Genomic DNA, 24,458 nt, shown 5'->3' with positions numbered 1-24,458 from the left:
ACGTTGTGTAGCCACGCCCTGACGCGTTTCGTGATTGGCTCACGTCTTCAGAGGGCGCCCTCTGAAGACGTGAGCCAATCACGAAACGCGTCAGGGCGTGGCTACACGACGTGCTTCTTCCACTACACACAGCGTTCACACTGAACTGGGAGCCTGTCAGCTGGAGCTGAGCTGACTGTGCACCTAGAGCGGACGAGAGCTGCAGTTCACTACGTTTGATGTGCTGTATTTTATCTTCAACATTTGTAAGCATATATATATTTTTATGGGGCATGGTTCTCAATAAAAAAACAGTATTACACTATATGTCTTTTCACTTGCCTTACATGAAACACTCCCTCATTTATGACCTATACCAAACCTACTGAGATACGGTGACAACAGGAGGAAGGAGATATTTTTGGAAGATTGAGGAGACTTTTAAGGCAATCCATTGAAAGGAATCCCAGTATGAGCAAGGAGTTCTTAATGCTGAACACACCATAGGCATCTGGTGAGTAGAACTCCTAAGGGAGACCCGGTATGAAGATTATTTTACAATTGGAAGTTTCAAGGATTTTATGAAATACATCGGTTTAAGAGACTTTATACAGTTTTTTCTGTGAATGGACTTTATGCATTTTTATTCCTTTTGGTTCACATGATTTTATATTTTAAACCTATTTCATTTTGTGGTCATACACATTGCATTCATCCTCACTCAGTGAGACTAATTTAGCAGAAGGTTAATTACAGGTTTAATTAGTCACCTTAGCGCTGTTAGTGCTTCTATTCAGAGACACATTGCTTTTCATACTGTTGTATTAACCACATAATTTTTAATTTAATTTACATTGTAATTTAAGCATATTTAATTTGAAAACTAGAATGCATATTAACTGTTTACACTGTATTAATTTATGACACAACATTGATCTTCTCCGATCACACTAAGTTGTCGCTACCTGATGCTATCCTACTGGTTGACAACACACTCCTGCGTTCCGTTTCTTATATGCTATAAGAATTTATGTTTATTATGTCGATCGATTAGCTTCATGCAATGATCGGAATTTATCTCTCTCTCCCGCTACCAATTATATTATGCTGCCCTTAGTTGAATACGAGGGCCCCTGCACGTCTTTCCCATCTCAAAGATGGAGTCCTCTGCTATTTATACACTGCGCGCGCTGACGTCGTCATCCGGCCAAACCCCCGTAGATGTCCTATTGAGACGAAACGATCGTCGGGTTGCTGTGACGTCATCGCGTTTCCGTCCTGAACGCCGGCGGTGTGTGAGTCCTGGTAGCGAGGAGCATCGTAGCATTGAAGCATCGGAGAAGGAATCCTTCCTGTGACTGTTTCCATTACTGTCTGTTATTCACTACTTAATTGTAAGTGCAACTTTTATTAAATACTCATTGATTTTAAACGTTATACGCTATGAGAATCCCTCTCTCTTTTATTATCCACGGTTCCGTTCGGATCCTATGCTGAGCCCTCTGATCATCCAGGTGGATGGGTTGTGGGATACCTCAATTCCCATAGGCTTTATGAGACTGGTGAGATACAGTCTTTAATTTCGGTAAGCAGGCATTTTACAAGCACGGGTGCAGTGTGGAATTTCATCTCTCATCACCCTATCTTCACCATCTTGGAAGCCTTTATGGATCTTTTTTTATATGGATTTTCTGTGTAATCCTTCCTTTTTTAGTTTCTTCACATTTTCACTTGTGGGACAATTAAGAGAAAATTAAGTGCGATCATTCACTAATTTCTGGACTATTTGCAGCCTGGTGGTTTTTCTCTTCTTACTTTTTTTAAATTATTTATTCCTTGGAATGATCGTTTTAATCATTGGTTCTTTTTTGTTAATATCACTAATTATTCACTTATAGTGTTGATTTGTCACTCATTAGCGCTGCATTCTCTTTTTGTTTTTTATGTTTGTAAGATTGTTGTACACAATTTAATGCTAGCAGCTCACTATTATCATAATTATTAATTTTTATTCTATACCTTTTTAATCACTCAATCAATTCAGCGCAGCGCCAACCTTAGGGTTCTTTGTTTCATAAACATACCTGCCTTCTGTTCCAGGGCTTTGTAATGATCCTTCCTCATCACTGCTATAGTCTGGATTTTCTGAAATAGACAATAACATTTATGACAATAAAATAAAAATAACTTTATAAATACATACAAAAAAAAAAAAGGAAAATATTCTTCATGTTTAATTAATAAGCTGCGATAGAACAATTTATATTTTTACATACTGCGATGCAGCAGATAATCTTCCTACAAGTTAAAAGTAACAAAAAACACTAACACAACAATAATGAGAAAAATTATGGCCAAACGCCGACAAATGCGCCATCCTAAAATATAGGCATATCAAGACTTCTGTAAAACTGAATATTTTATATAAAAATTGTTTGAATCATCTTTCAGTAACTTTAAAGATGACTTAATACCGATCAGCTAACATTGTCAAAGTGACATAGATGAGATGTTTATTTTCTGATCTCTGGGGTGGACACTTTTGCAATTTAAATTGTGGTGAAATAGATTTACTTTAGAAATATACACTTTCAAGTATGGCTTTAGTAAAAGTGGCCATGTTTATGGTGAATTTAACATCCAGGTAATGATACTACACACCAGCTACCTCTTGGTTTCTCAATTTAACCTCATCTTTTGACCTAACAGAATACACACTCCTACTCGCTCCGAAGGTAACGTACTGTACTTTTTCTCCTTCCTTTGTACTCCCTGAAACGTTTCTCCAACACCCCTTTTCTTCCCACAATCTTGTCAGTTTCACACTCTCTCTGTCTTCAACCTCCTATCCCTTCAAGCAGCCAAGAGTTACCCGTAGATGCTTCCTCCACTTCAACCCGTCTTTTCTCTACTCTGCTACGGACACAGCCTCTAAGACACTTCTGTCTACAACAGCTCAATCCTATCCTTGCTGGACACACCTGCTCCCCCTAAACGCAGAATTAGGCCCCCCAACCACTTTAACCCAAGAAAACAGATGACTCCAAGAGTGTCAAATGATATAGCTGTGCTCTTAAGCGATTGTGGTGTAAAACTACATCCCTGAAAGTCTTTTCCTGTATAAAGCAGCTTTTTTTAAAGTCTAATTCCTCCCTTCATTGCTGCCAAACAGACCTGTTTTATAATTTTTATTTCACTCCCTTATTCAGTCCACATCAACTTTTTTCTACCTTTAAACGTTCTACTTCATCCTCCCACTGCTGCTGCCCACCAACTTATTCACTGCCCAGGACATTGTCAGTCATAAAAAAAAAAAAAAAAAAGACAGATGCAATTCGTGATGAATTGCCACTGTTCAGTTATCTCCACTAATTAACATACCATCAATACCATGACAAACATGCTTCTTTTGACCCCGTCATTACTGGGGAGGTTGCTAAACATCTCCGACACCCACACAACTACTCAATTGGACCCCACTAGTCTAAACAACCCAACACTTGTCTCCTTTCTCTTATACCTCAAATTTCCTAGAATGCCTAATCCCACCACCACCACCCCTTTCCATTCTCGAGCTGCACTTCTTTCCTTGCTCAGCTAATAACCCGACATGGCTGTCCATACTATATCACTGTTGACAAAAGCCAAATCTTTACTATTACTCCTCAGCTGATCCTCCCCTCAGTCTGCTTGTGGATCGCTAATTTACAAACTGACAGTATGGATGTCAAACAACTTCCTAAAACTCAAACATAATATGTACGGTATTTCACCTGTGCCCACTCCCCAGACATTTTCATCAAGGGATAGCATGGGGAAGCCAGGGTGCTAGGTGTAATCTTGGAACTCTGCACTCATCCTCACATCGGATCACTATCCAAATGTTGCTGCCTCCATTTCCTTAACATTTCCTAAATATTTTAAATTCTTAACCAACTACACCATTAAGCTACTAATTCACTTATCACTCGCTTGGACTACTGCAACTCCCTCCTCATTAGTCTCCCTCTACATAGGCTATCCCCCTTGCGTCTATCATGAGTTCTGCTGCCAGACCCCTCCCCACCTTACCAGCTGCTCAGTGACTATCACCCTCTCTGCCTATCCCTCCAATGGCATCCGATGACCCAAGAAATAAAGTTCAAAATATTAATAGTAGCTTACAAAGCCAGTAACATCTCTGCCCCCAGGTACATCACTAATCTCATCTGAAAAAATAAACCAAACTGTCCACTTCACTCCTCCCAAGAACTCCTGTGCTGCAGCTCCCTCACCACCTACTCCCATGCGCTGGTATAGGACTTCTACACAGCCTCTCCCATCCTCTGGAACTCCCTACTCCAACCTGTACAACCATCTCCAACTCTGCCTTTAAGCGATCCCTGAAATTCATCCCTTCAAGTAAGCCTATCCTAGCCCCTTGCTAGCAACTGAATTTTACTTTCTGGATCAACTCATCACCACACAGCTACCTTCTGCATCTTATCCCTTTAGATTGCAAGATCTCATTAGCAGTGCACCCCTAATCATCTTGTCCTGAATTTTATTGCAACTGTACTCTCGCCTAATTTTGTAAAGTGCCGCTTAAACAGTTCCTGCTATATAAATCTTGTATAATAAAAACTAAAAAAACTGACCAAAAAGGGAACTGTACAAAAAAATGCTGAAAAAAAATGTGCATAGATATAGGATCTCTGTGACCAACTACAGTTAAGAAGTATAAAGTCTGTCCAATACTTATGCCATAAAAAGAGAAACATATAAAATCACAGTTTTTAAAAATTATGCTTACCTTAAAAAAGAAATGTGAGGGGCTTTGTCCCTCTCACCCAAAAATTAAAACCAATTGGTTGCAACTACTACATACTGAGAGCATTGCTCAGAGTAAACATTGATACATTATGTGAGTATTACAGCTGTTAAGATGTTTGATGTGGCATTTAAGTAAGCTGGAGGGATTAATAATGGAATGGGTGATCCGACAACTTTTAATGTTACGGTGCTGAATACTCTAAGGCTGGAAAGTTAATGGTGTGTCAAGTCTTACAGATGCAATATTATCAGCATTCCGCTGTTAATATCTTGTTTAATGTATAAGCAGGGATGAGGTTGGGGCTGTGTTGATGTGGAGATGTTCTCAAAGGAGGACATGCAAAGTAAGCATATTCTCAGAAGGTCTGCGTGGTCTTCTGGTTAGTGCTTATAGATAATTAGTCAGTCATGCATTTGCACAACAAAGAAAGTGCTTAAAACATACTTACCCATCTGAATGCTATCTAGGTCTGTGTAAGTTAAAAGCAAGGAAACAAAAACCAACACCAAAATCAAAACAGAGCCAACTGCCAAGGGAAACAATCTCCATTGCTATCAAGAAATTTGACTGGAAATTACATGAAAGGAGTAAAGCAGCTCAAACCATTGGGGTGTAAGCAATAGTAAATAAAACTACATTTCGGGCTTATTTACACATACAGTACATATGTTTGTGGAAAGATAAAAAAAGATGTTTAAACGTCACTAAAAATGTAAAGCATCAGAAAGTGTGTATACATTTTTCCTTGCACTCTCCCTTTGTGTCTGTTCCATCAATGCTCTGTTCCGTTTTATACAATGAGCTATGCTGCAACACAGTATATCAATGTCATGGTATAAATAGCACAGATTAGTGTTGGACTGTGGGCAGATAGCTGTATTTAGGCCTTGTGGAATGCCCAAACACTTGACGCGCCTAAACACGCCTAAATGCATTTGCAAAGTGCGGCTTTAGGCACATTTTTAAGCTGCTTTTTCCTCCCCTGTGTGCATGAGGCCTTAAAAAAAAAAAAAAAAAATAAGTGAACGCTTCAATCACCAGATTATATTAAAGTGTTTGTTACCCCAACACTTCATATTCCTGATATGTGCCTGCTGTATCATGTACTTGTATGAGAAAGTATCCTGTTCTTCTTTATGTGAAATCAGTGGTATTCTTGCCAGTCCCTCCAATTAAAAACTGATCACCCCAAGCAGGAGAACATACCGTGGTCAGTTCTCTAGCTATGTTGGGAACTCCGTGTGCGCGCATACAATGATCAGACTTGTCCTGACACGCACCCGCTGCACAGCTATTCACCAGGAAGCTCAGTGTGCTGCTGCTTCTCCTCCCCCAGCTCTTATGCAGCTGAGAACAAAGGGAAGATGAACACTTTAAAAAAAAAAAAAAAAAAGGTGGAGGTGTATTTATAATGTATTTTTAAATCTATACAAAAATGTTTTCCCTTTTAAACTGAACGGGTTGTTTTACAAGGTGATTGTTTACAATCACTTTAAGACATGGATCTTTATAGTTTGCAGGTCCAGAGATTTCCAGCATATTCTATATTTATCACACATGAGTAATGTGAGCTGGCTCCCAATGATGGTGGCTTCACATGTGGACTCTCTGATCAGAAGTGCATTCTTTGATCAAAAGTGCCAGAGTTAAAAACCAGGAGTTGGCTATTATCTGCTTCTGCTTGCAGATTTTTTTTCCCCTCTTTTTCTCTGACACTTTTTAAACAGCTTTTTTTCTTTTTCCTTTCTGCTAATTAGGGGGAGGGTTTAATTGTTCACAGGTGTGTGTTTGTTCACAGGTCTTCACAGGTGAGTATAAAGTGGCTGTACAAGCTCCCAGAGGAGCTGGCTCCCAATGATGGTGGCTTCACATGTGGACTCTCTGATCAGAAGTGCATTCTTTGATCAAAAGTGCCGGAGTTAAAAACCAGGAGTTTAAAACAGGAGGTAAGACAGGAGTCTTCATTATTTTTATTTTTTTCAATCACTGATCCAGAACAAGCTTGCAGCTAATAAAGTTGGAACTCTTGCTATATAGATTCAGCGGTGCAGCAGACGCTCTCATCTTAGTCTGCTCACCCCAGGGATAGTGAGAGCAGGACGCTCTCAAACGAGTCGGCTCTCCCCAGGGATAGTGCAGCCAGGCAGGGTTCTCCCAGCTCTCGGCTGCTGCAGACACAGCACAAAAAAAACAGGACTAAGACCCCCCCTCCCCCACACCCCCCTAGCCAATTGATCCAGGGTTGCACCGATCACCGTTAAGGGGTCAGGAAGGAACTTTTTCCCCCCGATCGCTGCAGATTGGCACAGCACGCCTGGGGTTTTTCGCCTTCCTCTGGACCAATTGGGGAGAGAAGACTCAACGAGTGACGGCTCACTTGGACAGTCTTCCACCCATCACGTCCGGCGTCTCGCGGCTCTTCCCGCATCCGCGCCAGACCAGGCCTCATTCGCGGCCGCCGCAATTAGGAAAGACTGACGACAATGTGACTGGCGACAATGGCTAATCTGCGATACTCTGCGGACTCTATTCGGGGTCTGAGACAATTCGCAACAGCATTACCAGCCGTCACCAAAAAGGCCTTAAAAATAGAGCAACTTTTGAGATTCGATCGACGATCGACCATCAAAAATGTAAACTATTTAACCCAGCTCATGCACATATCATGTGCTTTGATCAACACAAGATCGGCAGTAAAACACTGATTAGAAATCCACGATTTCTTACTACAAAACGATCTAGACTGCCTCTTTATTACAGAAAGCTGGCTCTCAGACGACTGCAACACCATTCTCGGAGAATTGGTGCCAGAAAACTATCGCATTATAACAGAAAACAGAATAGGGCAAAGAGGAGGAGGCCTGGCGGTGATCCACAAGAATCACATTACAATCACTAAGCCAGCCCTTCAAAATCCTCTTCCATTCATGGAAACCCTTACTCTTCAACTTCAAACTTCCCCCCAGGAGACTGTTCACATTCTCCTCTGCTATAGGCCACCTGGGCCAAAATCGCAGTTTTTGCCATCTTTAACGGAGTTCATATCCACTTATACCCTTAACAGCAAACATCTTTTGCTGCTCGGGGACTTTAATCTGTGGGCCAACTCCGCACAGGATCCCATTGCGGACGCCTGCATCGATCACCTGGAGGGATTAGGGCTACAGCAACTTATATGCGGGCCAACACATGCTTCAGGTCACACACTCGACCTAATTTTCAGACAAAATCTGAAAATAAGCATTTTAGAAAATGAACCATTGCCATGGACAGATCACCATGCAATCAATTTCATAATCTCCAAAATTCCCCCAGTGATAAAAGCACCCAAGCCGGTGACAATACACTGGGCTAGATCTCAGAAGAAGCTCCATTCGGAACTCTTTAAATCTACCTTGGGAAACAGAATCAAAACAATCCATCCACATCAAACAGCCGCAGATACACTGGATGCCATAAACGCAGCCCTGCTACAGTCAGCCGATTTAGTAGCACCGAAACGCAAAGCCTGCATCCGAAAAAGAAAGTCTGGCTGGTTCAACAACCAGCTGTCCCTTCTGAAGCAAGAGCGCAGAAGGGCGGAAGCCGCCTGGAAAAGAAGCCCTGCAGAGGATAACCTCATCATCTACAAGGCAATAACAACACGATATCATAAAGAAATCTTCAAAGCCAAGAAACATCATTTTTCTATGGCGATTAACAGCGCCCTAAACCGCCCCCGCGAACTCTTCAAGATGGTCACCCAGACCATGAATCCAGGATGTCTTGAAGTCCCCAACTTAGACACCCAAGAGTTCTGTAATGAACTATCGGATTTCTTCATCAACAAAATTGAAAGAATCCGGGAAAGCATCTTGCAAAACAATACCCCCCTCAACCCCACCGTCAATCAACCACAAAACACCCACAGAAACGCTCTACAATCAACAAAGTTCACTCTGGAACCGATCTCCATCGATACCACAAAAAATATCATTGGTGCTTTGCGGAACAGCACATCGCCCAATGATATCATCCCCACCAAACTGCTGAAGTAATGTGCCGACATCCTGGCACCACCCATCACACAGCTTATAAACCAGTCATTTAAGGAAGGCACAGTGCCATCCCTGTTGAAAGAGGGCACAATCCAGCCCATCTTGAAAAAACCTAACCTGGATCCCAAGGACCCAACTCACCGCCGTCCCATAACAGGCCTAAATGTTCTCTCCAAGATAATGGAGAAAGTAGTGGTACAACAGCTGCAACAGCATCTAGATACCCACAATCTACTGGATCCATTACAATCAGGCTTCCGTCCCGGACACGGGACAGAAACGGCCTTACTCAAAATATGGGACGATGCCCTCGAGGCCGCAGACGAAGGAGAATCTTGTCTCCTGGTTCTGCTGGACCTAAGCGCAGCCTTTGACACGGTAGACCACAAACTGTTACAGATGCGACTAGCCAAGGTAGCAGAAGTCGCAGAAGGTGATTTACCATGGTTTTCTTCTTTTCTTGAAAACCGATCACAAACAGTTAAATTGGGTTCTTTCACGTCGGAAAAGCGCACAGTGTCATGTGGAGTCCCCCAAGGATCCCCCCTGTCACCGGTGCTTTTCAACATCTATCTTCGCCCTCTCTTTGATATTATCAGTAGCCAAGAACTACTCTATCACTCTTATGCAGACGATACGCAACTGTATTTTCGCATCTGCAACAAAAAGGATCATCATCCCAGTTTAGAGAAATGTCTCTCTTTGATAGAAAACTGGATGACAAAGAGTTATCTTAAACTCAACAGTTCAAAAACAGAACTCCTTATGTTTCACGCCAGCCGAAAGAGTCAACTGGCAACAACCTGGACACCCCCGCCCATTCTGGGCCAAATCATCACCCCTAGCTCCAAAGTCAAAAGTCTCGGGGTCATCTTCGACACCTTCATGACAATGGATGCACAAATAGGGTCAGTAGTCAGCGGAGCGCACCATCTGTTGCGCCTACTACGCAGACTTATTCCATTTATCCCCAAAGAAGACGTAGCAGTCGTGGTGGGAACAATCGTGAATTCCAGACTGGACTATGCTAACGCCCTGTACCTCGGACTCCCAAAGTACCAAATCTCCCGTCTGCAAGTCGTTCAGAATACGGCCGCCAGACTGCTGACTGGGAAAAAAAAATGGGAATCAATCTCACCTTCGTTGAGAACCCTTCACTGGCTGCCAGTAAAAGACAGAATTGCATTTAAAGCACTCTGCCTGACACATAAGTGCATCCATGGGAAGGCTCCGCAATATCTTTGCGACAAGATAGAACCTCACAATTCGAATCACGTTCTGCGATCCACCGACCAAAATCTGGTCAGGGTACCAAAAACCAAATGCAAGTCCAAAGGAGAAAGAAGGTTTGCTTTTCAGGGTCCTAGACTATGGAACGCTTTACCAACCAGCATTCGGTTGGAGGAAAACCACCTGACTTTCAGAAGACAGATCAAAACTCTGCTCTTTTGATGTCATGAGACACGAACAACTAGCGCCCAGAAGCGATTCAGTTCGCATGCGCCACGCTTTATAAGTTTTTCATTCATATATCAGTGTTATCGCAGCTAAAAAAAAACACAACAGGCAGCCTGCCATGTTTATCACAACATTGTCAGTGCTGGGAGATAACTATAAACAAAGTATCTTTTAGTTCTTTAGATCAAAGGAATGAACTTTGGTCCGTAAATGAGGTCAGTTTAACCACTTAAAGACCAGGCCTTTTTGAGACACTTGTTGCTTACACATTAAAATCTGTATTTTTTGCTAGATTACTTAGAACCCCCAAACATCATATCATTTTTTTTTAGCAGAGATCCTAGAGAATAAAATGGCAGTTGTTGCAATATTTTATGTCACACAGACAGCTGCGCAAATACAAACGCATTTTTTGGGGGAAAAGTACACTTTAATGAACTAAAAAAAGCTAAACAGTAATGTCAAACATTTTTTTTTGTATAATGTGAAAGATGTCAAGCCATGAGAATAGTGAGAGAATTGTGATCTTTAATCGAAGAAAAAAAAAAATCATGATTCTCATAGCCAGAATCGTGCAGCTTTAATACAGGTTGATCATATTTGCCCCCCCAATCTTCTTTTCAAGAAAATTTATTTATAGCTGAGCTCCTCCATGCCTCTCATCAGTTTGGCTGCTCTTCTCTGCACTTTTTCCAGTTCCCCAATATCTTTTTTGTGATCTGGTGTCCAAAACTGAACTGCATATTCCATTAATAAGCGTAAATTTAATTGGTTTACACAAAAGTTATAGTGTCTACCAAATAGGGGATATATTTATGGCATTTTTATAAATTTTTCTTTTTACTAGTAATGGCAGTGATCAGCAAATTTTTTGCTTGACTGCGACATTGCGCTAGACCGATCAGACACTTTTTGGGACCATTGACATTTATACACCGATCAGTGCTATAAAAATGCACTGATTACTGTGTAAATGTCACTGGCAGGGGAGAGGTTAACACTAGGGGGTGATCAAGGGGTTAAAAGTGTTCCCTGAGAGCCGATCCTAACTGTGGGGGTATGGGACTGACTGGAAAGGGGGGGGGGGAGAGATCGAGATCGCTGTTTCTGATCACAGCAGTTCTCCCTCTCCTCCCATGTAACAGAATGGGGATCTGTCTGTTTACATTGACAGATCCCCGTTCTGGCTCTCTGTGGAGCGATTGCTGGTGGGCGGCGGACATCGAGGCCGCTGGCGACATGCCCCGTCTGTCGCGGCGTGCGCATCTTCCACAGCTCTACAAGTGTCCGACGCACAACTGCGTCAGCTTTCGCAGCCGTGCCAACCTGCCACCTTATAACCACGGCAGCTGGTTGGCTGTAATCACTACTAAATAGGGTCTTTTAGCCAGTTTTCTATTTATTTACAAATGGGTTTTTCTGCGCCTGTAGACTTTACCTCACACATTAGCCTTGTGTGGGGAACTGTGTCAACCGCTTTTGCAAAATCCAAGTATACCACATCCACAGCCACTCCTTTGTCTAAGGTTTTACTCACCTCCTCATTAAAATAAATCTGATTTGCCTGACAATGTCTGACTTTCATGAATTCGGGCTGTCTGTTACTTTTTCTAGCAAGAACTCTTCTATGGGAGTTTATTAAACTCTCCAGTAACTTCTTAACTATAGAAGTTAAACAGGACGATAGTTACTTGGCAAAGACTTTAATCCCTTTTTAAATATAGGCATCACATTGGCCTTACGCCAATCCAGTGGTATTATTCAATTCATTAAAAAGTCCCTAAAAATTTGAAACATTGGCTTGGAAATGACAGAGCTCAATTCTTTTAGACTCCATCTGGTCCAGTTGCTTAATTCACCTTCATTCTGTCTAACTATTTCTGGTCCATATTAATTTTGAGCCATTGTGGATCATTTGGGGCTGTGTCACTACCACCCCCATTATAGACATGAGCTTCCCCTTGCTCCTTTGTATACACAGAGCTAAAGAAGGCATTTAATAAATTTGCCTTTTCTGTCTCCAGTCAACCATCTAGATTTCATAAAGGGCCTACATGATCAGACCTGATCTTTTTTACCATTAATATATTGGAATAATTTTGGGGGGTTTGTCCTTTCTGATCTTTTAACTTGGCACGTGATCTAATCCACCTGCCTTACCCACCACATCTCTGCACAGAGCTTTGAGAGGGGTGTCACATGTGCACGTTATCATGTGAAAGCCTGGTCTCCGCTTGTGAATGCCATGCTTATGAAACAATGTCAATGCCTAAATTGCAGATAACATGGTTGTTGGAAGTGCATGAGGAAGAATTAAAATACTGCTCCATAGAAATGAGCTTCTAAAGTTTTAGCTTCCCCCCCCCCCCCCAGGAAGCGCAATGTTCTCCTATGGGTCCATGCACATTTGCATGTTTAGGGGCACAATTTAGGCTCAGGATTTACAGGCAGAAAACAACCCGTTTGATTAGAGTTTTTAAACAGAGTTTTAGGCAGAAAAAAAAAAAAAAAAACGCTAAATGCTCCTAAACGCTTGTACAAAAATGTTCTATATCAGCGTTTTTTTTCTGCCCAAATAACTGGCTTTTTTTAAGCCCAATGTGCATGGACCCTTAAGAAGCAATGGGTTGCTTTATGAAAAACATGAAAACAAATTTTGATGGAAAAATCATACTGCGGAATTCAGGATTATTTAGTTTAAATGTATAAAGAGCTATTTTAGAAGGGATGCTCCTTTCATGTGATCTCTGAAGGATAAGTGCACTTTTGTGATAAATATACAATGTTATACTATTAAATTATGATATTAATGCAGCATTCAACTTCAGTTTAGTGTAAGAAAGCATGTGTATATCAGGAATAACAGTGGAGAAAATAAGGCATCCCAAACACACTTTAGCGGAAAACATTCCTTTGACTACTGGCAGCCATGCACATCTAAAGAGACACTGGGATACATTATTAATGTTACTCCTGACACAGACAGCCTAGGAATCCTAAATAAATCAGTAAATTTGAATTGCTGGACATTTAACAACTGCTTTCAAATAACAGAAAGAAAACAAAGTGGCAAAGGTTTTTTTCAAATTAGCTTTTTTTTTTTTTTTAAAAGCACACTTATCCTTTAAAAAGGTAGAGAATAGATGCTGTGATTTAATATATACTGACACATAATTAATCAATCACCGATAAAGTGAGAATGAGCTTAATGTTTTCACTTCTTACATATCACAAGAATTTGCACAACTTTTATTTCAACAAAACCTCACAAAAAAATTCCTTGCAGCAAGGCCTTGAAGACATTATTCAGTACCCACAAAATTATATCTCAGACATAGAATCTAGGTTGAAATCATGGGCATGACAAAAAAAAGCCAATTGATTGACATTGTGAAAAAAAATGCTTCATTAAAAAGGCGAAGTATAGCCAAAGCTTGTTTGGCTGTACTTCTGTGGATCACAAGGAGTGCAGTTTGTTCTGTACTCCTGTGACCCAGTTTCAGCAGACAGTGGACTGAAGCCAGCTGACGTCACAGAGCCAGTCGAGACGTGGGCAAGATCACAATGCTTAAGTCGGGATCAGCTCACATGCCTGGACCGGCAACCAGCTCAGCCTCTTAGCGAGGTACTGAGAGCCTGAGCCAGCCGCTCCTGCCCACGGCACAGCTCAGCACCCCAGTGAGTGACAGTGACCAGGTCTCTGCTTAGGTAGCTGTGAGAACCGAGCAATCAGCGGTGTTAGAGCTGGCGGGGCACCAATGCTGCATCCACCTAGGTAAGTAGGATTGAAAAATAGCCAATCCCATACTTCTCTTAAATTCTCCTCTAATGGATATGCCGCACCTCACACATGTACTTTATCTTCACTCTACAGATATTGACCTACTTCTCAAAAAAGCAATGCAGCGTCTCTCTGCAACAAAATACAATTCTGGAAGGCCAATCATGTCTGTAAACAACTATTGTGCAAATAGGATATGGATGGCTGAAAAATAAGTCACAATGCGTACACACAATACAAAAAATACTCAAAGTTTTCAATCCCCCCAAAAAAGTTACTGGTTTACATACATTTGGAAAAACTTATGAGTGAGGCAAACTAAAGAAATGGCTTCTTCCTAATAAAGTTATCTACAGCATTTATTCAGGAGATAAGCTCACAATATATTTCCTTTAAACCAGACATGCGTAAATGCAAACATGCAGTAAAAGCAAATGCTACATTCAAGATACAACCTTGTAGTGCATGGCCCAAAAGAGCATCGAGTTCTGGGTTCAGTTCAGCTTTTTCCTTTAACATGTGGAACAGAAGCTGGTTTTGAGTAGCACTGGTGATTTCAGTTTGTTTCAAACGCCCTTCCAGAACTTTAATTTGTGCTTCTCTCTGGGCCGCTTGAAAACTCTGTGTGCAAAGCAGTGAGAATAAGAATTAAACAAAAAACTGGTTATATAGGATTACATTAGGTTATTGCACTATGCAATAAAAAAAAAAAAACAACAATGAAAATAAACAAAAAAGTAAATGCATTAATATTTAGAACCATTAGTAACATTTACACTAAGATTCCTTTCACTTTTACATTGCCAACTAGAATTTTAAGTCTAAGGACCTATTGGCACCTCAGCACTGCATTTGCTGCACAGTACAGTTTTACACCAATACATTTATTTGATGAAAAACTAATTTGCTCGATTTAACTGTCTTCCAGAAAGCACATTTTTTATGAAAATGCTTGTAAAGCATTTATAATTATGTTCTATAAACATGTTAAAATGTATGGAGAAGAGAATAACCATGGCATCCTGGTAAGCAAATATTGAGAAAGTATCCAAAATTAGTCAAAATCACCCTGGAAAGCCACTGCAAAGTGTGCTGAACAATGCACACAAAACATATATTTCAAGTGTAAGAGTGCAAGTAGGTTTTGGGTCCTACCCAATTATCTTCGTACTTAACTTGGGTTTTCTAGAGGCAAAACATTTACTCTTAATTAAATCTATGTATTAAAAGAACACTAAAGGTTCGTTTTTTATTAGATCAATTGAATGCTGTAAGCAAGAGTATTTAAATATCACTTACCTAATATTTCCTTTTGACCTCCAAAATACAGTAATCCAGGTTTGAAAATGCCATTTGCTGTCACTCCTCTTCTTGCTTTCCACCAGCATCTGAGCTGTTTTGCATGGTGGAAAGCAGAATGTGCTCACCCCCTCCCTATGACTACAGCCCTGTAGTGAAGATGCTCTCTTATCCCTCACAGGCATGGAGGCGAAGCCTAATGGGAACTGCAGTTTCCATTAGGCCGTGATGTAGCAAGAATGAATGCGCACCGCAAACTAGGAAGTCAGCGAGAATAATGATTCAGGAGTAAAACAACTTTCTGCATGCAGCACCTGATCTCCATCCAGGTAAGTGCACAAGAGCTCCGCCAGCTCTTTACTCCCTCATTGGCTCAGACAGAGCAGTGGGAGCAGTCATTCACAGCCTGTGAGGAGGGAGCGAGGGGAAGGGTCTGAGCCCCGCTCTGTGTGTCATTGGGACAGGCTCGGGAGCGAGCACACACGAGCGCCCCCATAGCAAGGGGCAGGGGTGGGGGATCAAGGCGTGGCAGTGGGTGACCCAAGAACAGCGGTGACAGGGGAGAGAGCCCCAGCTGATTAACAGCCTCGGCTCTTTTCCTGCATGTTGTGGGAAGGGAGGTGTGTCCCTTCCCTCCAATCAGCTCTCAGAGCTCTGCAGAGCATTAGTTCAGTTAGAGTAAAGAAGAGATGTCTGAATGGCCACACTCCAATAAAAAATCACCTTTATTTGAATCCAAGAAGCATAAAAAACAGTCCATTCAGCAAACAAGGGGAATAAGATACAGCAGGCAATACAGCTATGATTAAGCACCAAGAATAGTGTGAAACGCATTAGCTGTACTGCCTGCAGTATCTTATTCCGTTGCTTGCTGTATGGACTATCATTTTTTTAATGCTTCTTGGAATCAAACAGTTGATTTTATTGGAGTTTGGCCATCCAGACATCTTTACTCCAAACACGCAGGGCCAGCACCCTTTGCTTGTGCAGTGGCTGAATACCTTGAGCAGTGTACTACTTTGTTTTGTAACATAAGCACCCTTTCCCCCCCCCCCCCGATAGCTTGGACAAGCTTTATAAATCCTACACTTCGGATGTAGAAAAGAGAAGACCGCAGATAAACGGGTACAACATATGCAGGAGGATTTGTTTCATCTCTACCATCATATGAGGATAGCAACTTCACCAGGTATATAGAAGGTTTTACAACCATGTTAATGGTCTAACAAAAAATTTCCGAGTAAGCATTTTCTACACAATTTTAAAAACTTACCTTAGCAACAGCCATGGAAAGAAAGTGATCAAGCAAATACCGTGCCTCGGTTAAAGTGCAAGAGCTAATGACAGCTGAGACATCAAGTGTTTCTCTTTCTTCCTAGACAACAAAAAGTATTGAATACATTCAGCAAAAATTTCAAGTAATTTAGGTGGTGTTCGAACAATAAAAAATGAATGAAAACCCTCTGCACATCTATGATTACAAGTGCAACATGAACCTATAGTTTCTCTAAAAAATTATGTTACCCTTTCACCCCAGCATGTTTCATCCCCGTCATTACCAGGACATTTTTCAGTGATGTAATACCTTAACTGACTCTTTATAAAAAGGACAACATTTTTTTTTTCCTTTTAAAAAAAAAAGTAAGTAACACCAACAACAGTTTCCCCAACTACCGATATAAAAGATATTGGAATTAAATTGCCAGGACAGTACAAAACACCCCTGAAAATTACCCTTTCTTTGGAAAGTGGATATTCCAATGTAATCTCAGTTTTCGCCCAAAAAAAATAAAATGAAGAAACATGATGGTATTAAGGTGTTTAAAAATAAGTGAAGGTTCACCTTTAAAAGTTGCCCACCAAAGCCAAGTGCAAATATTCCACTATTTGTGGAAGAAAGTTCCCTGGAGGATGAAATTGCATGGTGTACAATGGCTAGATGTCATGGATAAATGCTTGCCGTCACCTCCTCCATCTCCTCATTGGCTCACTGGCTGTGATTGACATGGCTGTGAGGGAGCATCCCTGGAGAGCAGAGGTTCTCCTGCACATTGCTGGATCACGATGGGGCTCAGGTAAGTATTAGGGGGCTGCTGCTGCACAGAGAAGGTTTTTACCTTCATGCATATAAAGCATGCAATTAAAAACCTTGAGCCTTTACAAACACTTTAAAGCGGAGCTTCACCCATATAAAAGTCAACAGCTACAAAAAGTGTAGCTGTTGACTTAATAAATCGGACACTCACCTGTCACAGGTTTAAGCGATGTGGGCATACGAAAAGCCCCGCTCGTCTCCCCCTCCTCTGCGGCGCCGGCATCATGACTGTGGGCGCCCGGCTGTGGCGTCACAGCCGGGCATGCACTGCGCATGCGTGAGGCCGCGATTGGCTTGGCAATCATCTGGGACCTGTGACGTGTGCCAGATGATTGCTGAGAGGGAGGGGCCGAGGTGAAATGAGATTGGTCTTGTTGGTAGTTTTTAGAGCCGAGGCTTACAGCAGAAAAACCCTCAGGTGAAAATGGAGCCTTACTGGCGATGCTCACTAATAAATCACTGTGTGATCACAAGACTGTACGCACACAACAGCACAGTTTTGAGATGAAATATGGATATGTCTACTCGGAGCAATTAGTGGGCTAACCAGCAGTTTAATCACAAGGGCTGGTCTTTAACCACATCAATACCAGGCACTTATACCCCCTTCCTGCTCAAGCCAATTTTCAGCGCTGTCGCACCTTGAATGACAATTGTGCGGTAATGCTAAACTGTAACCAAACAATTTATCATTTTGTTCCCACAAATAGAGCTTTCTTTTGGTGGTATTTGATCACTGCTGGAGTTTTTATTTTTTGTGCAATAAAAAAAATACCAATTTTTTTGTAAATAAGTACGTTTGCTCCCTCACTGAAGGGGACCGATGAGGCTGCACTGACGGGCACTGATAAGGTGGCACTGGTATGCAGCACTGATGGGCATTGATAGGCAGCACCGATGGGCACTCATAGGTGGCACTGAAAGTCTGCACTGATGGGTACTTATGGGTGACACTGATGGGCAGACATCTGGCAGTCACTGGTAATAGGCACTGACTGGCACCATTTGTGGGAACTGATTGGCATATTTTGGGCACCATCATCCCTGGTGGCCATGGATGGCATACCTGGTCATCCATCCGTTGTGTGCCATCCTTGATGGTCCTGGTGGCATCCCTGGTGGTCCAGTGTGGGCATCTGTGGTGGGGGGGCTGTGCTAAAATTATCAGCGCAGACCCCCGTCAGGAGAGCAGCTGATCGACTCTCCTCTACTCGCATCTGTCAGACGCGAGTGAGGAAAAGCCGATACATGGCTTTTCCTGTTTACACTGATCAGCTGTGATTGGACAGGGCTGATCACGTGGTAAAGAGCCTCCATCACAGGCTCCAAAGTATCTCAGTGGCTTTACCACTTACTGGGCACTTAAACCACCTTCCTGTCCAGGCCAATTTTCAGCACCGTCACTCTTTGAATGACATTGCGCAGTCATGCAACACTATACCCAAATTTTATTTTGATAATTTTTTTCCCAGAATTAGCACTTTCTTTTGGTGGTATTTAATCACTGCTAGGTTTTTAATTTTTGCTACAGAAATTAAAAAAAGTTCCAAAATAAAAAAAAAAAGGTTAAAAAAAAACAGTTTTATAGTTTAAGGCAGCACTGACAGGCGGCATTGCTATTCACTGGCAGGTGGCACTGGTGAGCACAGATACTCGGGTGAGGTTTCACTCTCTTCGGGACCTCCGTCCCTCTGACACAAGCTTGCGATCGTTTTTTTTCTTCTGCTCACGCTGGCAGTGCGAGCAGAAAAAAAAAACAATCTTTTGTTTACATCACGTGATTAGCTATCATTGGCTGACAGCTGATCACGTGGTAAGGGGCCGGGTTTGCGATCTGCCAAGTCTCATTGACTGATCACAGAGCTCGCTGCACATGCAAGCTCATGCATGGGAGGACATCTATTGAGGGCCTCTCTGCAATTAAGGTCTGCGCTATAGCCGAATAACGGCTACAGCGTGGGTGCGAAGCAGTTAAGGTGTAGCTCCCTCCCTCCAGGCAAACCTGCCCTTAAGTTATCCACTGCTATATACGCTCCAACTTGGAGACTCTCAAAAATATATGTTAAAACCGCAGAACACAGAGGAACCTTCACTCAGGCACTGTGTCTTCTACATATATTTGCAAATGTGTGCAACTAAAACCTCAGATTTTTAACGTGAATTGCTAGGATCAATTAGTTGGGAAACATTTGTCTGTTTGTGATGTGCACCTTACTGCAAAGACGAGTTATAAATTGGGGTGGTTGCCATCTTTTTGTACGATTGCCTGAAAGCCAAGACTGGTAGTCGTTTAAATATTTCTTTCAGCGTTTCATCCTCTGCTATGAAGGGTTGCACCTCCGATTATCTTTCTTATCCATTCTAATGCTGAATTGTATGTGGTTACTAGAGATTACAAGTTTATTTGGTTTTTCACTTTGTATTGGAAGATTTCCCTTTGGAATTTCAAGCCAGTGTTTATGCTTGTTGAGATGGTTTTGTCCTTGTAACCCTTCTCATGGAAGGAGCCTGCTAGTATTCCGAGATGTTGATCTCGGTCTTCTGGGTCAGCGCATAGTCGGTGGTATTGTGTGGCCTGGCTGTGTATGATGTCTCATTTGGTGTGTTGGAGGTGGAAGCTGGAACTGTGGAGACAACAGTAGTTGTCAGTGGGTTTCCTGTATATCCCTTCTCATCCTTAATCGATACTGTGGCGTCTAGGAAGTTGACGTGTGTGTTTGAATAGTACATTTTTAGTTTGATTCGTGTTAAATGAGTAAAATAAAAATAAAATGAATTTCGATTTTTTTTTAAAATGTTTCAATATTTGAATCAGCTTGGTGGAATATGCTGGATTAGCTCGCAGTCACCCAGTCACTGACACCTCTTTTCGTGAGTGTTCCACCCTTGGTAATGTCCTCCATACTGTACATGGTGGATGTGCTCTATAGGTTTTGTACAAGTCTTTAAAGTGTTACTAAACCCAGTAATATGAAAATGTTCAGGTGTGTAGACTTTTTATATCCACTGTGGATTTCAAAAGAGCTCTCTGGCCTGAAATGGATGCTCAGTTTGCACTTTTATGAACAATGGTAATTATTTTTGTTATGTTAGTTAACCGTCTTATCTGAGTGCACTTTATTTTATTGACTACCATTCAGTATTTGCCAATGCATTGTTTTTGATTGTGTATCTGTTGTGGATACACCCTTGTATTCTGTTAAAATTTCAATAAAAATGGCACAATGATCAGTGAAATATTAAGGGCTATCTCACTGGAGAAATTAGAAATTCCTAGAAATGTGGCCTCCCTGGATAACTTACTCACATCCTAAACAGAGAACCTTGAGTATATGAGGACCAGAAGATGGCTAACCCCCAGGGATAGGAAATTCCGTATTCTATCAGAGCCCCCTTTCCCTTAATTAAACATTTTACTGGATAGTTTCTAAATCCTTCCGTTTTGTGTTCTCCTATCATTCCTTACAGGTAATGATACAATAAAATTACACCAAAGCTACTTAGCTACCTTTTAGGGCTACCCCAGTCCCATCTTGTTGCAAAACATTATCAAAATCCACATTAGCATACGTTATAGCTTACATAACAGACACCATTAGATATCCTGAGCAATAATGCCAACTTCATTCTTTAGGTCCCACTCACTTAATGTGGAACATTAGTCCGAAAATTAAGTCCTGATAGATCACTTCAGGCTGGCCTTTTCGCAGGTATAGCTATGTGGACCATTAAACATAAGTGTGTATGCAGTTTAAAATCCAGTAGTGCACCCTGCTCTGCACTCTGATCCTTGCCACTACGCCCAAAATCAGAATCACTAGAGGCCAATCAGCTAACAGCTTTAAGATTAACTGTTCCTGAAGGGGGAATAAAGCAACAGGAATGACACAGACTATGCGTAGGGGGAACACAGATGAGGGAGAGAAAAGAAAGACACACAAGAGGTAAACTTACAAGAATATTCTCTCCTTTCTTTATCAGCAGATTGAACTTCAGCACTGTAAAGTTACTTTCTCTCTATCTGAGCCAAGACACATAATCAAGGCTGGAAAGGTACACATTTTAATTGAAGAAAGTGACCTATTGTTTTTCAGACCCAGGAGAGGGAGGAGAGATTCCAATAAGGAACTGTCTGCTCTGGGCTTCAACAATATGGTGGCCTCCAGCAAGAAGAAACAGGAGCAATGCTGGAGGCAATTTACAGAACACACTAATTTTGGTAGCATAATTCATTATTAATGTGGAATGCATTAATTCTTACTAAACGGTTAAGGTTAATGTTTCAATTTAACAGTTGTATGAGAAGAAGTCTATTCTCCCAGGACAATAGCAAAAACATGCTGTGAGTGGAAAGGATTATACTGGGCACCTTGCAGGTTTGTTTTGCCAATGCAATATTTGTGCCACCGCCGAAAAATATAAAGTATATATAGTATATCAGCTGCAGCAATGATTTTTTTTCACTCCAAAAGTGAAATATCAGATAACAAAATATTAGTTGATAGCTGCAACAATTTAAATGAATGCATAATTCATAATCCCATGTGCAAATTCATAATAGATGCAAAAAAAAAAAATCCCCCTGTGCAAACTCTCTCTAATATATATATATATATATATATATATATATATATATATATATATATATATAATATAATATAATATATATATATATATATATATATATATATATATATATATATATATATATAAATAAAATAAAATGTATAGAAAGTCCACTTGTGCAAAATAGAATAAAATGAATCCACGATCACTCCTCTGTGCTTCCAAATTCCAATTTTAGTGGCAAAATGCTTTTCCGCACTGCTGGGAGTATATCCTCCACCATCAACTCTACTCACTCACCAGAACTCCTCCAATACAGAGCATGTCCATCCACTCCACCAAGGACGTTTAGATCAACTGTATTACACAAAGTAACCTTGACCTTTTTAACCATCCAGGGATCCTGTATATCCTCTCTTGGTCAGTCATATAATAAATCACATTACTCTGGTTGAGCTAACTCACTAATATGAAAGAGTAACAAATGCTAGAAGGGACTACATTACTGTAAGTGAAAGCATACTGTCAATTATAAAGTGACACAAGTACCATTTATTTGTACCCACTGAAGTACAAGTATATTAAGAATATAAAAAAGCACTCGTTTACACCAAGATACACTGAGTACACTAAGATTACTTTTTATTAGTAAATTTAGTTACTTTGCTTTAAGATATCTACAAGTGGGTTCCTACTAGTAACCCCACTTTAAAAGTCTATATGGCTGTCATAACACTTACCTTGGCTTCTTCCATCTGCATAATATTGGCTTGACATTCAGATATGTTATCATTAATGTAGTCAATGTTTGCACTAAGAGATTCTATTTCTTCATTCAATGGATTGATGTTTTTGTCAGGATCTCCATTGTCCTTCATAATTCGGTCTCTTTTCCTAGTTACTTTTTCTTTTCTTTTTGTAAGTTCTTCACGTTGCTGTTATGGGAAAAACAAAACGTTGTTAAAAATGCACATAGCACTGCACTTATCAAACAAATATTATTTACAACTTGCCAATTTGTATGTCTTTTAGCACTCAAAATACAAGAATATTTCCTGGCATAAAAAAATGCACACTTTTATTTTTAATAGCGGTTACATGGGCAGATGCCCAATTAGATAGGCAGTTAAAGGTTTACAATTTATTGAAAGAATACAGCTTAGAATTTATTAACTTCACGGTCTCTGGGAACTCCTGCTAATAACTACTATATCTGCAACTCACTGTATTTTAGTGAAGGCAGATGGCTAAAAAGACCGTAGTCCGTGATTACTCATTACTCAAGGAATCCCTAGCAACCTCTGGAAGAACCCTGATTGAGAAATGGCTGATTTATACAATACCTTTCAAGCAGTGTGGTACAGCTAAATAGGTGTGAGGAAGGGGTGGGGGGAGGCAGTATAACAGAGAAGGAAGAACAACAGGACAAAAAAGTTGGCGCTGAATTTCTCACAGGATCAACTTTTTTCACCTGGCAAAAAGCATTGTGGGCCAGGGAATGTGAAGAGCCCTCTCTACCTGTAATGTTTCGTTTTAGATAGGCAGTAAAATTGTGTCTCAACTGCTGGTTTTTACCATTCATTGACTGTCCATGTTAAGGGGCCTAAAAAGGTGGAAATACTCTTTAACCAGTTGCCGACCGGGCCATAGCCAAATGACGGCTACGTGCACTCAGGAATGTCTACGACCGTCTAGGGCTGGGCGATTCCCCCCCCCCCCCCCCCAAATAATTTGCCTTTTTTTTTTTATAAAAAAAAAAGGCAAATTAACACTTGATTTACAATTCAAATCTAGTTTTTTTTTTTTATGGACACCGCGTCGGTCCTGAGGAGGTGCGGGCAGGAGTTTTTAGGCGAGGCTGCGGCTTCGGCCTAGGCCTCGCCTAAAAACTCCTGCCCGCAGCTCCTCAGGTTGCAAGGTCAAATTGATTTGACCTTGCAACTCGGTTCAGGATTCAAATCGATTTTTTCCCAGCCCTACGACCGTCATGTCTTCAGGACCACGATGAATCGCAGATTGGGGTAAAGGGCCAATGGCAGTGGCCCTTTACCACGCGATCACGTCGTCATTGGACGGTGTGATCACTTTGAAACTAACCAGAGCATGTCCGGTTCAGCCCCTCCCCTCGTGCCGATCGGTACAGCGTGTGAGGAGGAGCCAGGTGCAGCAGCGCTGTGGGCTGGATATGAAGTGCCCAAAGCGCTGATCTGTGCCCATCCATCCCCACCCATGGCTCATTTATGCTGATCCATCCCCATCCATGGCTCATCAGTGCCACATCAGCAATCATCCGGGCCACATCAGTGATCATCCGGGCCACATCAGTGATCATCCGGGCCACATCAGTGATCATCCGGGCCACATCAGTGATCATACACAAAAGTGCAATAGGTAGTCAAGTTACATGTGTAATTTATGCTCCTAGAACAC

General features: G+C 41.4%; 1 protein-coding gene across 6 annotated transcripts in view; it reads right to left on the bottom strand.

Annotated features, from left to right (window-relative positions):
- Positions 1 to 24,458, bottom strand: part of KIF21A (kinesin family member 21A) — a 235,803-nt gene that overhangs the window by 64,198 nt on the left and 147,147 nt on the right. For 4 of the 6 annotated variants that reach the window (XM_040343616.1, XM_040343619.1, XM_040343622.1 and 1 more), the window contains 5 exons: positions 22,769 to 22,963; positions 16,641 to 16,742; positions 14,524 to 14,689; positions 5,241 to 5,261; positions 2,064 to 2,124 (listed from right to left, as the gene is read on the bottom strand). In XM_040343616.1, coding sequence (XP_040199550.1) covers positions 2,064 to 2,124; positions 5,241 to 5,261; positions 14,524 to 14,689; positions 16,641 to 16,742; positions 22,769 to 22,963 — 545 coding nt within the window. The remainder of the gene's footprint in view (positions 1 to 2,063; positions 2,125 to 5,240; positions 5,262 to 14,523; positions 14,690 to 16,640; positions 16,743 to 22,768; positions 22,964 to 24,458) is intronic. The other 2 variants (XM_040343617.1, XM_040343621.1) reach the window with 1 other exon arrangement.

The sequence above is a fragment of the Rana temporaria genome, chromosome 3, assembly GCF_905171775.1.
Source record: "Rana temporaria chromosome 3, aRanTem1.1, whole genome shotgun sequence".
NCBI lineage: Eukaryota > Metazoa > Chordata > Amphibia > Anura > Ranidae > Rana > Rana temporaria.
Note: the sequence above shows the minus strand (reverse complement) of the source record. Positions and strands in the feature narration are given on the sequence as shown.